Source organism: Pinus tabuliformis, chromosome 4_2 (genome assembly GCF_031772625.1).
Source record: "Pinus tabuliformis cultivar Carrire ecotype Pingquan chromosome 4_2, CPIR1, whole genome shotgun sequence".
NCBI lineage: Eukaryota > Viridiplantae > Streptophyta > Pinopsida > Pinales > Pinaceae > Pinus > Pinus tabuliformis.
In genome coordinates, this window is record NC_142304.1 from 530,325,673 (window position 1) to 530,339,552 (window position 13,880).

At 39.4% G+C, this 13,880-nt stretch overlaps 1 protein-coding gene across 1 annotated transcript; it reads left to right on the forward strand.

Moving 5' to 3' along the window:
* The first annotated feature begins 221 nt into the window (after positions 1–221).
* Positions 222–8,350, forward strand: LOC149170357 (uncharacterized). Its single transcript, XM_089425533.1, has 3 exons — positions 222–676; positions 7,660–7,873; positions 7,967–8,350. The coding sequence occupies exons 1-3, from the start codon at positions 222–224 to the stop codon at positions 8,348–8,350; spliced, it is 1,053 nt and encodes a 350-aa protein (XP_089281659.1).
* Positions 8,351–13,880: the final 5,530 nt, after the last annotated feature.

A 13,880-nucleotide genomic window follows, 5' to 3' on the forward strand; every position in this document is an offset into this window, starting at 1 on the left:
CGGCTCATGAATGGTTTTTGGTATCTGCGCCAAGTTACATGAGTATAAATATTAGCCAAGCAAAGATTGATTTAGTACAAAAAGGTAAGGAGACACAGTTTCTTGACAACATTGCGGTTTAGCTTTAACCTGCTTGAACACGGTCAGAGAGTTTTGTTTCTGTGAATTCCGCAAGGCCTGGAAAAAAGTCTCATTCTCTGATCTACTCGAACTCGACCAATATGGCTTTATACGATGAAATGTCCGATAATGAGATATATGACAGCGAAAGCGATGAAAGGGAAAGCAACGAAAGCGAAAACGAAGATGAAGAATTGAGATATGAAAGCATGGTGGAAATAGCACGCAGTCGTCATGATGACAATAAAGGACGTATGAAATATACGGTTTTAAGTCTGAACGACATTGGTGAGCGTCTGCACAATGCTACCAAAAGCGTTTCCACTGTGCTGGCTGTCTCGGAAGCCGAGGCAGCTATTCTCTTGCGTCACTTCGGTTGGAATTCTGTTAATGCCAACGATCAATGGTTTGCAGACGAGGAGAAAGTGAGAAATGCTGTGGGCCTATTGTTGCAGCCGGACGATAAACATGAGACCAAAGAAGAAAAAATGGAGGAGTTAACTACCTGTCCGATATGTTTCTATGATTTCAAGATCAGAGACATGAAGTCACTCAAGTACTGCGACCATTTATTTTGCCAAGATTGTTGGCGAACTTTTATTCACATATCAATAAATCATGATGGTGCAGGATGCCTCAACCTACGATGTCCACATCAAGGTCCACGACGCCGTGCCATTGTGAGTGAAGACATGGTTTTTTCTCTGGGGTTATCTGAGGAAGATAAGAACAAATATAGAACCTATCTTGTGAGGTCATATGTTGAACAAAACAGTATGGTTAAATGGTGTCCAGCGCCAGATTGTGGCTACTGTGTGGAGGTTGACTCTGCTAATTCTAATGTAACTCATGTTAAATGTGTAATTTCAACGCAGCTGAAAACCACCAAACAAAACCACCTATCTTGTTCGCACCGCCTTTTGGCAAAGGCTGTTTTTCCTTGGAGCCCTCCGAACACTCTCACCTGCCGCCACGCGTCTCTTGTACGAACCCCCCAAAACCATTTTCCCCGGACAGTAAAGTTCGTTTGTTTTGCCCGAGGTTGGTGTGCGAACCTCGTTGGATCAGCCAAGTGATCTGGGCACGAAATCTCCGCCGTTGATCTCCGGAAGGTGCACGGGCCCATGTCAAATCGATTGTTGCGTGGAGTGAATGATTTTTCCGTTGACCGCCGTAGTGGAATCAATGGTCTTTAATGTGTCTTCGTAGATATTAGGTGGAGGCTTTAATTTTGATTATGGGCATATGTCCCATATGGTATACGTTTCATGTTTTTTTTTTTTTTTTTACGGCACGTAAAGTTTTTTTATGTGTGTTAGTTGTATGTTTTAATAGGCATGTTTTTATGTGTTAATTTTTTTTATGTATGACACACGAAAAAAAATGTGTGTGTGTTCGTAGCAGCGAAATAGAACAGAGAGTTGTATGCACAATCATAAGGAACAGATTGTAATGCTCTTGTCAGGTATTTGTAAAACAAAAGTGTAAGAAAACCATGTGTGGTTTTTGCACAAGCAGTGCATATAGAAAATGGTGGTGCGTGTTCTTTTTTTTGTAACTCTGTAAGTTTTGTTTTTACAGCAGTATGTAAAAGTGTTTTACACCAGTAAATGTGAATGGAGGTTTTACAGCAGTAAAAGTTATTGGGAATTTTCGAGCAGTGTAAATTCTTATATGAAGACAGAGTGAATTTTTTTTTGTTTTAATTAATAGAAATGCTTTGTGACTGTGTAATGGTGTCTTCTGAGTCATTTTGATTTTAAGAGGTTCTTGTCAAAAGATCCTGGACAGAGTAAACAGAGCATTGTCTCTGTGGTGAATTTTATTTGGTTTTTGGTATTTTGTCCATTTAAAAATACCCAACAGTGGTATCAGAGCAAGGCTTAGGCTCTTTGTAGGAGACAAAGAAGCTGAAGGGAGAAGGTTGTTGCTGCAGCAAAACCTCTCAGGCAGTTAGAAGACTCAGACAGCGAAGGATTCAGGTATTTCCCAAAAGCATTTCTCTTGTTATTGCTGAAGACAGTCAGTTTTAAAAAAAAATCATAGTCAAGGATTTAAAATCATAGTTCAAGATGCAAGGAATGGCAAGCACAAGCATGGGTATGTTCAACACCCAGCTCCCACACTTTAATGGGAAGAACTATGACTACTGGTCTATAACCATGAGAGCTTTGTTCATCGCTCAAGATATATGGGAACTAGTAGAATATGGGTTTGAGGAACCAGCAGATGAAACTGAGTTCAATGCATTAACTCAGGGAGAGAAGGATCAGCTGAAGCTCAATAGGAAGAAGGATGCAAAGGCCATTGTCTTGTTGTATCAAGCAGTGGACCAGAGTATATTCCCAAGGATAGCAGCAGCTACAACATCACATGAAGCATGGCAAACTCTCAAGACAGCCTATCAAGGCATGGAGAGAGTGAAGACAGCAAAATTGCAAATGCTGAGAAAGGATTTTGAAAACTTGAACATGAAGGAGTCAGACAACATTGAATCATTCTTCACTCATGTGATTGGTGTAATCACACAAATGAGAACTCATGGAGAAACAATTGAAGATAGAAGAATAGTGGAGAAAATATTGAGGTTCTTACCCTCAAGGTTTGATGCCATAGTCACCACCATTGAAGAGACAAAGGATCTCTCAAAATATTCAGTTGATGAGCTACATGCATCACTGATAACTCATGAGCAGAGGTTGAGTAGGAATGAAAACTCATCCCTAGAGCAAGCCTTCAAGACCCAGATGTCCTTTGGAAGAGGAAGAGGTCAAGGCAGAGGAAACAAGAGAGGAAGAGGCAGAAGCCAGAACAGAGGTGGAAGGAACAGCACAGCAAATGCACAAGGAAGAGGCAGCAATCCAAATCAGAACCAAGGTCAAGGCAGCAGCCAACAAAGAGATCAGTATCAGGCTCAAGGACAAAGGTATGATAAATCTAATGTTCAATGCTATTATTGCAAAAAGTATGGACATTATGCTAGTGATTGTAGAAAGAAACAACATGATATGAACAGCAGACAGAATGCAAATGTTACAAGAGAAAACAACAGTCAAGAAAATGTCCTGTTAGCTTGTAACATGGCTGAAACACATAGTGAAGACATTTGGTTTTTAGACTCAGGTTGCAGCAACCATATGACAGGGAATATAGCCCTCTTTTCAGCCTTAAATCAAAACTTGAAATCAGAGGTCACACTAGGAACTGATAGTAAAGTCTCTGTTATGGGAAAAGGGGAGGTAAAAATATTTACAAAGCAAGGAGAAAGGAAAACCATAGCAGATGTCTACTATGTCCCCAGAATGAGATGTAACCTATTGAGTGTTGGACAGCTTATCCAAAAGGGTTACAATGTTTACTTTGTAAATGATGTGTGCACCATCATAGATATACCACCCAGCAAAAGATGCATTGCTGAAGTGAAGATGACAAGGAACAGAATGTTCCCTCTTAGAATAAGAGCAGACTTGAAGAACAAGAAGGAAATGGCAGCAGTCACCCAAGAGGCTTTCCAAAGCATGCCAAAGGATGAGAACTGGTTATGGCACTTGAGATTCGGGCATCTAAATTTTGGAGGTCTAAATCTATTAAGCAGGAAAGGAATGGTAAAGGGATTACCATTGATAGAGAAGCCGGACAGCCTTTGTGAAGGTTGTATATTGGGCAAACAACATAGAGAGAGTTTTCCATCAGGGAAAAGTATAAGGGCAAAGGCACCCTTAGAGATTATCCACTCAGATTTGTGTGGACCAATGCAAGCTCCATCATTAGCTGGCAGCCTATATTTCTTGACATTCATTGATGATTTTACAAGAAAGACATGGATATATTTCCTCAAGAACAAAAGTGAAGTGTTTGTGAAATTCCAAAATTTCAAAGCACTTGTGGAGAACCAAAGCGGGCTGCACATAAAAGTATTGAGAACTGATAGAGGAGGTGAGTATATCTCAAATGAATTCCTAAAGTTTTGTAGAGAAAATGGAATACATAAACAGTTCACAACTCGGTACACCCCACAGCAAAATGGAGTTGCTGAAAGGAAGAACAGAACCATCATGGAGATGGCAAGGAGCATGTTGAAGACAAAGCATTTGCCAAATGAGTATTGGGCTGAAGCTGTACATTGTGCAGTTTATATTTTGAACAGGTGTCCTACAAAAGCAGTCATGAACAAAGTGCCAGAAGAGGCATGGAGTGGGAGAAAGCAAGGAGTCACCCACATGAGAGTTTTTGGGTGTGTGGCCTATGCACACATTCCAGATAAACTAAGGAGGAAGTTGGACAGCAAAGGGGAGAAATGCATCTTCATTGGATACAGTGATGAATCCAAAGCCTACAGGCTGTACATTCCATCTACCAAGAAGTTCTTTGTCAGCAGAGATGTTCAATTCATTGAAGAGGAAGCTTGGGATGGAAGCATAGAGAAAACAGTGAACATTAAAAGCTGTTTGCCTCATGATGAAGATGAAGAGGAGGTGGCTGAAATGAATCCCCAAACAGCAGCACCAACACAAGGACAGCAAGGTACACCATTGAGGATCAATGAGAGTGCTTCTCCAAGCACACCACAAGGAGGAAACTCAAGTGCATCTTCAAGCACTTGCACACCAAGTGAAAGAGGTAAGAAGTTTAGAAATCTAAGTGAAATTTATGAAGAAGGAATGAATTCCTTATTTGCCTTGTTTTGTCATGTTGATGATCCTATCCATTTTGAAGAAGCTATTAAAGATAGGAAATGGATAGAAGCTATGGATGAGGAAATCAATGCCATAGAGAGAAACAAAACATGGGACTTGGTTGAGCTACCGAAAGGCAAAGAAGTCATTGGTGTGAAATGGGTCTACAAGACCAAGAGCAATGCTGAAGGCAAGATTGAAAGGCATAAAGCAAGGCTGGTTGTCAAAGGATACAAGCAGCAGTATGGGAGAGATTATGAGGAGACTTTCGCCCCGGTTGCAAGAATGGAAACCGTGAGAGCAGTGCTGTCCATAGCAGCTCAAAACAAATGGAAAGTCTACCAAATGGATGTGAAATCAGCATTCCTAAATGGAGTGTTAATGGAAGAGGTCTATGTGGAACAACCTCTCGGATATGAGAAGAAAGGAGAAGAGCACAAAGTGTGCAAATTGAAGAAAGCTCTTTATGGGCTGAAGCAAGCGCCAAGAGCATGGTACAGCAGGATAGATTCATATCTATTGGAGAATGAATTTGACAAATGTGAAGGAGAACCCACAGTCTACATCAAGGAAAAGGATGGTAAAATTTTAATTGTTGTCTTGTATGTAGATGATGTTATTTTCACTGGAAATGATATTTATCTTATTGAGAATTTTAAATCAGTCATGAAGAATGAATTTGAAATGACTGACATGGGTTTGTTGAGATACTTCTTAGGCATAGAAGTAGATCAAAATGAAAAAGGAATTTTTATCTCTCAAGCAAGATATGTAAATCAAGTTTTGGGCAGATTTAAGATGGAAGAATGCAAGGCAGCAATCACTCCCATAGTGATGGGATTAAAGCTCAGCAGAGAGGACAGCAGCAAGGATTTTGATCCTAGCCTGTACAAAAGCATTGTGGGCAGCCTTATGTATTTAACAGCAACTAGGCCTGATATTATGTATGCTGTTAGTTTGATTTCCAGGTTCATGGAGAGGCCAAAGGAGGCACATTGGCAGGCAGCAAAGAGAATTTTGAGGTATGTCAAAGGCACTAAAATGTTTGGAATTTTATATCATGCCTCAGAACATTCAGATTTGGTTGGATACACTGATAGCGATTGGGCTGGAAGTGTAGATGATCGGAAGAGCACTTCCGGTTATGTTTTTAACATGGGTTCAGGAGCCATTTCATGGGCTTCTAAGAAGCATTCCATTGTAGCATTATCTACAGCAGAGGCAAAATATGTGGCAGCGACAGCAGCAGCATGTCAGGTAGTATGGATGAGAAGAATGTTGAGAAGCTTAGGCCAGGAGCAGGCAAAAGCGACAGTGGTCTTTTGTGACAATAGCTCTGCTATTGCTTTGTCAAAGAATTCAGTGTTTCATAAGAGAACGAAACACATTGATACAAGGTTTCACTACATCAGAGAGTTAGTGAACAATGGAGAAATTGTCCTAGAACATTGCAGGACCCAAGAACAGGTTGCAGACATCTTGACAAAGCCACTAGTTCAGAAGAGCTTTGAATTTTTGAGGAAATGTTTGGGTATGACTGAATGCCCAGCTGTTGAAATTAAAGGGGAGTGTTAAATGTGTAATTTCAACGCAGCTGAAAACCACCAAACAAAACCACCTATCTTGTTCGCACCGCCTTTTGGCAAAGGCTGTTTTTCCTTGGAGCCCTCCGAACACTCTCACCTGCCGCCATGCGTCTCTTGTACGAACCCCCCAAAACCATTTTCCCCGGACAGTAAAGTTCGTTTGTTTTGCCCGAGGTTGGTGTGCGAACCTCGTTGGATCAGCCAAGTGATCTGGGCACGAAATCTCCGCCGTTGATCTCCGGAAGGTGCACGGGCCCATGTCAAATCGATTGTTGCGTGGAGTGAATGATTTTTCCGTTGACTGCCGTAGTGGAATCAATGGTCTTTAATGTGTCTTCGTAGATATTAGGTGGAGGCTTTAATTTTGATTATGGGCATATGTCCCATATGGTATACGTTTCATGTTTTTTTTTTTTTTTTTTACGGCACGTAAAGTTTTTTTATGTGTGTTAGTTGTATGTTTTAATAGGCATGTTTTTATGTGTTAATTTTTTTTATGTATGACACACGAAAAAAAATGTGTGTGTGTTCGCAGCAGCGAAATAGAACAGAGAGTTGTATGCACAATCATAAGGAACAGATTGTAATGCTCTTGTCAGGTATTTGTAAAACAAAAGTGTAAGAAAACCATGTGTGGTTTTTGCACAAGCAGTGCATAAAGAAAATGGTGGTGCGTGTTCTTTTTTTTGTAACTCTGTAAGTTTTGTTTTTACAGCAGTATGTAAAAGTGTTTTACACCAGTAAATGTGAATGGAGGTTTTACAGCAGTAAAAGTTATTGGGAATTTTCCAGCAGTGTAAATTCTTATATGAAGACAGAGTGAATTTTTTTTTGTTTTAATTAATAGAAATGCTTTGTGACTGTGTAATGGTGTCTTCTGAGTCATTTTGATTTTAAGAGGTTCTTGTCAAAAGATCCTGGACAGAGTAAACAGAGCATTGTCTCTGTGGTGAATTTTATTTGGTTTTTGGTATTTTGTCCATTTAAAAATACCCAACAACTCATGAGGAGGTTGTCTGCAATTGTTCACATAAATTTTGCTGGAATTGTTTAGAGGAGTCTCATTGTCCAATAGGCTGCGACACAGTCAAAAAATGGATTGATCAAATTAATAATGGTGATTCACTCAATGCGTACTGGATATTTTGTAATTCCAAGCCGTGTCCAAAGTGTGATCGACCAATAGAGAAAAATCAAGGGTGTATGCACATGACATGTACGTCCCCGTGTGAATTTCAATTTTGTTGGTTATGCCTTGGTGATTGGTTTAAACATAGGTCTTGCAATCAATATAGTGCTGATAAGGTTGCAACAACATCAGGAAGAATTGATGCAGGGAATCAATCCAGGAATTCGGCCTCCGTCGATTCTAGGAAAAGGTTTGCAGCTAAAACATCTTCTTCGGATAGGTTGGTATTTTATATGGAAAGATGGAAGGCAAATGAAAAGGCGGAGGAAAAGGCGTTATCTGATCTGCAGGCTGTGCGAGAGGTAGAGATTAAAAGATTGAATGAGTGTAAATAGACGAGAATGAGTCGATCTGGTTTAACAGAGTTCAAATGTGTGGTAGATGCATGGTTGCAGATAGCAGAATGCAGGCACATGCTTAAATGGACATATGCGTATGGCTATGATTTAACGCAGGCATCCAGCGATCATGATCAGGAAGCTGATATTGTTCGCAAAAAACAAATTCTTTTCGAATTCCTGCAAGGTGAAGCTGAAAGTAGTTTAGAACGACTTCATCATTGCGTTGAACAAGAGTTGCAAGACCATATAGAAATCGCCCTTAAAGCTGACGCTGATACTTCGACGGGGAAAAAGGCGTTGCGCGATTTTGATGACTTCTGTATCAGGCTTGAAAAGCTCACAAAATCGACGGGCCAATATTTTGAAAACCTAATTCAGGCTTTTGAAAACAATCTCTCCGAAGTTAGTCGGATTAATGCACCAGCAGCGTGCGCATGAAGAAGCAATTATTACTAGAACCAGCAGGCACTTATTATTAAGCAGTGCAAGTGGGCCGCTGGACTCGGATGAATTTTTCTCATATTTTGCCGCATCTTTGTTGGTTCCAGCAGATTAAGGATCTTGGACGTTTGTGGCAACCCAATCCTTTTGATTGATTATCCAGTCAATATTATTGATTATTCATGATTATTTATTTTAATAAAATGTGATCTTTGTTTTTAGTGGAATCTCATAAGGGGAAGAAAAGATTTAATTTTGACCTATGTATTGTTTATGTGGACTTGTTTTGGTGTTACTTGTGTATAGATAAGTGGAAAGTTCAATTTCCATGAAGATTTACTCTTTTGATGTATCTATTGTTATAGGTGGACTTGTTTTGTTGAGTGTGAATTGTGTATAGATAAGTGGATTAAAGCATATCTCGATGTTTAAGCAGTTCTTTTCGGTGCAAGTAACCTTGAAGATTAATTTTATTTTCACTATCATATTACTCATGTATATCTTTGTTTGGACATAATAAGGATCTTGGTTTATTGCACCCAAATCCTTGTGATTGATTACTAGTTCAATATTATTATATGTTTGTAATATTTGTTTTAATAAGAAGTGATGATTTATATTTATATTTTATGTGTGATTTCATTTATGGAGGTTATATTAAATTGTCTTAGGACATGCAAGTATAAGTTTGAGTTCTTCATAGTTAGGCAAGGTTCAATTCTGGCTTAGCTTTGATGTAGTTATTCAACATGTTTTAGCACCTAGAGAGACTAGATAAAAATTGGTTTGTGATGCTTACATAGATAATTGGATTAAATCTCATTCTAGTGTCCTTCTAAAACAACTCTTCTAGTGTAGAATGGCTAGTGATTTGGTGTTTTGTTAATTCGCTCCTTTTATAAAGGTCAACCACATAATCTAATTACCTTTTTCCATGGAAATGGTATATATGGGCACCTAGAAATTTCACATGTTCAAACCTTGACTAGGCATATATTGGCACCTAAAGATTTTATTGCAATTGTGTTTTTTTTTAAACAACCATTGCATAATACATAGAATATTATCATGCTCACCTCTGCTCAAAGATAGTTGGGTTTTTTTTTCCTACTTACATCTTAGCACGAAACATAACTTGAATAAGCTAAAGGAGTTTGTTTTGTCTTCACAAAGTAATAGAACACTGGCACCTCCACTACTTGGGGAGGCCTACTTTCACATTTTCCTTCAGCTCTAACTTTCATTGGAAAACTTCACAAAGGAAGGCCCAATGTATACAAAGTAAAAAAATGCAGTTACAACTATACTTACAGAAATGGCTAAAACACCTCTTGTTGAGATTTCCATTTACTAGTATCCAAATCCTATGTAGATGGCTATGTTACTCTCAACTCAATGCAAATAGACAATTCACCCCATATGCTAATTTGAGCCTTAACACATGGCCAACAACATTGATTTGGAGTCTCCCAAAAAGACTTGTTCATAAATTTTGGGCTGCAATAACCTTTTTCATGCTAAGCCTTACATACATTCTTATATTGTATATTGTTTTTAAACATATTTATATTTATGGTATGAATACATTGTTTCCAGTTCATGGGAAAATTAATTGCAATAGACTACTTTCATTTGCAAAGTCATCATTTCAGGACCTGATGTAATTATCATTTGATGATGTTGTAGACTGTTAGAAGGGCAATGTTTACATTGTAGCTAGTGGTTATAAGCATTGGTTATAATGGGAAAATCTCACAATAATGGTCTTGTATTTCAATAGCATTTTTCTTGACATATATAGCAACTTATAGTTTCATGGAAATCTCCAAACTATCCTCTAGAACAGGAGTGAAACTCCATATTTATATATTCTAGTGAAAAGGTCTTATCCATACTCGATCAGGGGTGAGGACATTAGTGCATTGGTTAAGGTGGACGTCTAGGTAGATATTTCAGCAAGACTACCTTGAACTCTTGTCAGAATCAAGTGCATATGGAATCATGTGATAATTAGAAGAGGAAATTTAAAACCAATTTTCTAATTTTCTAAATGGCATGTGATGTTCAATGGCCACCATAATTCTATAGCAACTTGTATGCATCTTGTTAATAACATTTTTTGTATATGTTTGGGAAAACTTGTTGCGGCCCTATTTAGTTGTGTTGACAAAAAAATGACAACATGGAAGAGACCCTAGGTTGTTCAGGCTCAAGGGGACAACAAGGCTCTGCTGTAGTCTAGAACAATGCAGGCATTTTCACCTTACCCGTAAGGCAAGGAATCTCAATCAAGGTGTCACGCTGCCGAATTTTGATGGGGTTGGGTGGGGTATCAAGTAAATACAAATATTGTACAACAATAGCTCATCACACTCAATTCTCAGTACTATCTAAGACTGTCATTCTACTCGTACCATCCCAGGAAACTACCTAGTTATTCATCATTCATTTAAAAATTAAATAACCCATAAGGAACATAACAATATAATAAGCAACCAAAATTCCTTCTTTCATTAACTGCAATATAAGAGAGTACATGACAGAGTATAAAAGGCTTGAACCCTATTCATAAAATACACAAAGAGTACATTTTCATAGAATGCAACTCACGAGAATATAAATAAGTAGATTAGAGGATAGTCCTACCCTTTCTCACCCACTTCATTGCCAACCTCTTCCTTGTGCTATACTTTTCCTTTTATCCTTTGCTCTACATTCCTACTGCGAGTTCTGCTCGGCTGACTCCACGCTCAGATGGCTTCCATTTCCCTTGCTCGGTTTCTTTTGTATTCTTCCACCACCTTGCCGCAATTTCTTGTTCACTCTCGGTTCCTATCCCTTTCCTTTGGTTATCATCTCCGCAACCTGAACCATTATCTCCGCCACCTATTCTTGACCTTTCTTCCCTCCAAACTCCAAAATTCAAAACGAAGGCCCCAAGAGGCCCTGACCATCTATCTCAAGTGCTGTCGGCTCTCTTTTTGTTCCTGGCAGAGACTCTACTGTTATTTCTTGTTGTTGTGTTGGTTCTTCTTCTTTCGATGCTGCTGATTCTGCCTCTGGTTGTGTTGGTCTTGAGTCATGCAGGGCGACTTCTGCTACACTTTTGCCTTCTTTTCCAAATGAAGGCCCCAACTCAGGTACTGCGACAATCGTTTCCTCACGGAAGCAATTATAATCTTCCAATGTCATCTCCTAGACGCATGTGAGGGTTTCTGCCTTTTGGAGAAATTCAGGCGTTGATATGCAGTTCGGTTGATCAGGGTGGGTGTTCTGCAGGGTGCTCCATTGTGCTTCGACCTCGTCACATACCTCCCGCAGAGTAATCACATGCTTACCTTGCCCTCTGAGTTGCATGTTTGAAAAATTCAAACAACTATTAAAATGACCAGTGCTAAAGGTTCTCGGGTTGCATTGTTGATGTGTCTGAGATGTTGCTTTGCAAGGGTTGGCCGTTAGCAATAGATTTTTCTGAGTGACCTTGGGGGGAAGTTGCAGGCTGCGTGGTTTCAAGAGACTGAGGAGTAGGAGGGATAATGATTGGCTCTGGAACAACGAGCAAATTTATTGGAAATGAGGCTTCAAACAATTCAATCGGGGACACCCATGAGAAGAAGGGGTTTTCTTCTCATGCATGTTGTAGACCCTATTCAGTGGGAGATCCGCGAGATCGATTCTTATGGTGAAAGAAGACGGTGAGCAGTGTAGAGATAGAGACCAAGAAATTTAATGGTTAAAGCTTTTAGTTGTGGAAACTCAAGAAGGAGGATCTGCTAGTGGATAAAGATCAGTGATCGCGGTAGATCCAGGTACTAAACCAACAACAATGTCATCTGAAGACTTGGAAAAGTTGGATTGGAAAGCAAAGAGCATAATACAATTGTGTGTCTCGAATTCGGTATTGTTGAATTTATCAGGGGAAGCATCGGCGAAGGCTTTGTGGGACAAGTTAGGGACATTGTACCAATCTAAGTCTCTGGTGAATAAACTATTCCTACAGAAAATGTTGTATAACCTGAGGATGAAAGATGGAGACTCGTTGGCAGAGCATATGAATGCCTTTAATATTGTGGTAAGCCAGTTACTATCTGTTCATATTAAAATTTCACATGAAGATAGGTGCATTAGTTTTTTGTGTTCTCTACCAGATTCGTGGGCAATTGGGTTATTGCAATATGTATCAATGCAACTGCCTTGCGATTTGATGAAATAGTCTCATCCTTGTTGTTAGAGGAGATGAGATGGAAAAATATGGAGGGCCAAAATGGTGATGCCTTGTCTGTACGAGGACGTTCCCAAAACATAAACAAAAATAAGTCGTCGAGTGGGAGATTTAAATCTAAAAGGAGATCTAAATCTCCAAGAGAACCTGTAAATGTGTGATGGAAATGCAGAAAGGAAGGGCACTTCAAAAGGGACTGTAAATCTAAAGTTCCTGAGAAAGGAAAGGGATCTGATGATGCTCCTTCTGCAGATGCGAAAAACCACCTCAGATGAAGGTGGGGATGTGTACATGGATTCTTCTTCAAGTACACATGTAGATCATGAGTCATGGTTGAGTGACTCAGGTGCATCCTTTCACTTCAATCCCTGTAGATAGTGGTTATGCGAGCATGAGAAATATGATGGTGATGATGTCTTCTTAGGGGATGACAGGAAGGCAAGAATCGTTGGTCGTGGAAAAGTCAAGTTGAAGTTGCAAGGTAGAAGGATTAGAACACTTTCGGGTGTTCTGCATATCTGTGCATTGGTCAGAAATCTAATTTATGTAAGCAAGATGGATGGTGTAGGTGTAAAAAGAGTGTTCGAGAAATATACCTACAAGATGGTTCGGGGAGCACTGGTATTCATGTGGGGAGTTCAAACTGGAACTCTGTACAAGATTCAAGGTAGCACTGTTATCAATGGGTGCAATAGTTCTGTGGTTCCTGAAAGTGGAGCAGAAAATCTAGTGGTCTCGAGAGAAAATACCACGCCAAGGCATCATAGGCTTGGAAATATTGGAGAGAAGGGCCTTCAAATAATTCATGGTAAAGGTATGGTAGAACGTATGTCTAATAGCTCTCTAGATTTTTATTTCTGTGAAAATTGTGTGTATGGGAAGCAGAATCGGTCCACAAAAACATGGTATTTGTAGGGTCCACAAAAACATTGTCTTTGCAAATGATGTGTCCCAACAACGTGCCAAACATAACTGCAAAGATACACTTCTTCATGTTTAGGGAGATTTGTAGTTGTCTACACCGATCAAACATTACTCTAAGTAAGCTAGAATGCTTCTTCAACAGATTGTAAACTATCCAACCGTCCATGTATACCTCCAAGAACTGATGAATGTAGTCTCTGAAAATAGTAATAATAATTCGGGAGAACACAAAAGGCGCATTCTTTAGGCTAGAAGGCATGATGTGGTATGCATATGAGCCCCATTCTGTGGTGAACATTGTTTTCTTCTTGTCGTCCTCTGTTATTCAAACCTGATGGTACCCTGAGAACCCATTTGTGAAGGATTAGGCTTCATTCCCCA

Coding starts and splice junctions, on each gene's coding strand:
- LOC149170357 (XM_089425533.1), top strand. CDS start 222: ATGGCTTTATACGATGAAATGTCCGATAATGAGATATATGACAGCGAA. Junction 677..7,659: donor AGAGACATGAAGTCACTCAA/GTACTGCGACCA, acceptor GTTTAAACATAG/GTCTTGCAATCAATATAGTG. Junction 7,874..7,966: donor ATCTGCAGGCTGTGCGAGAG/GTAGAGATTAAA, acceptor GCATGGTTGCAG/ATAGCAGAATGCAGGCACAT.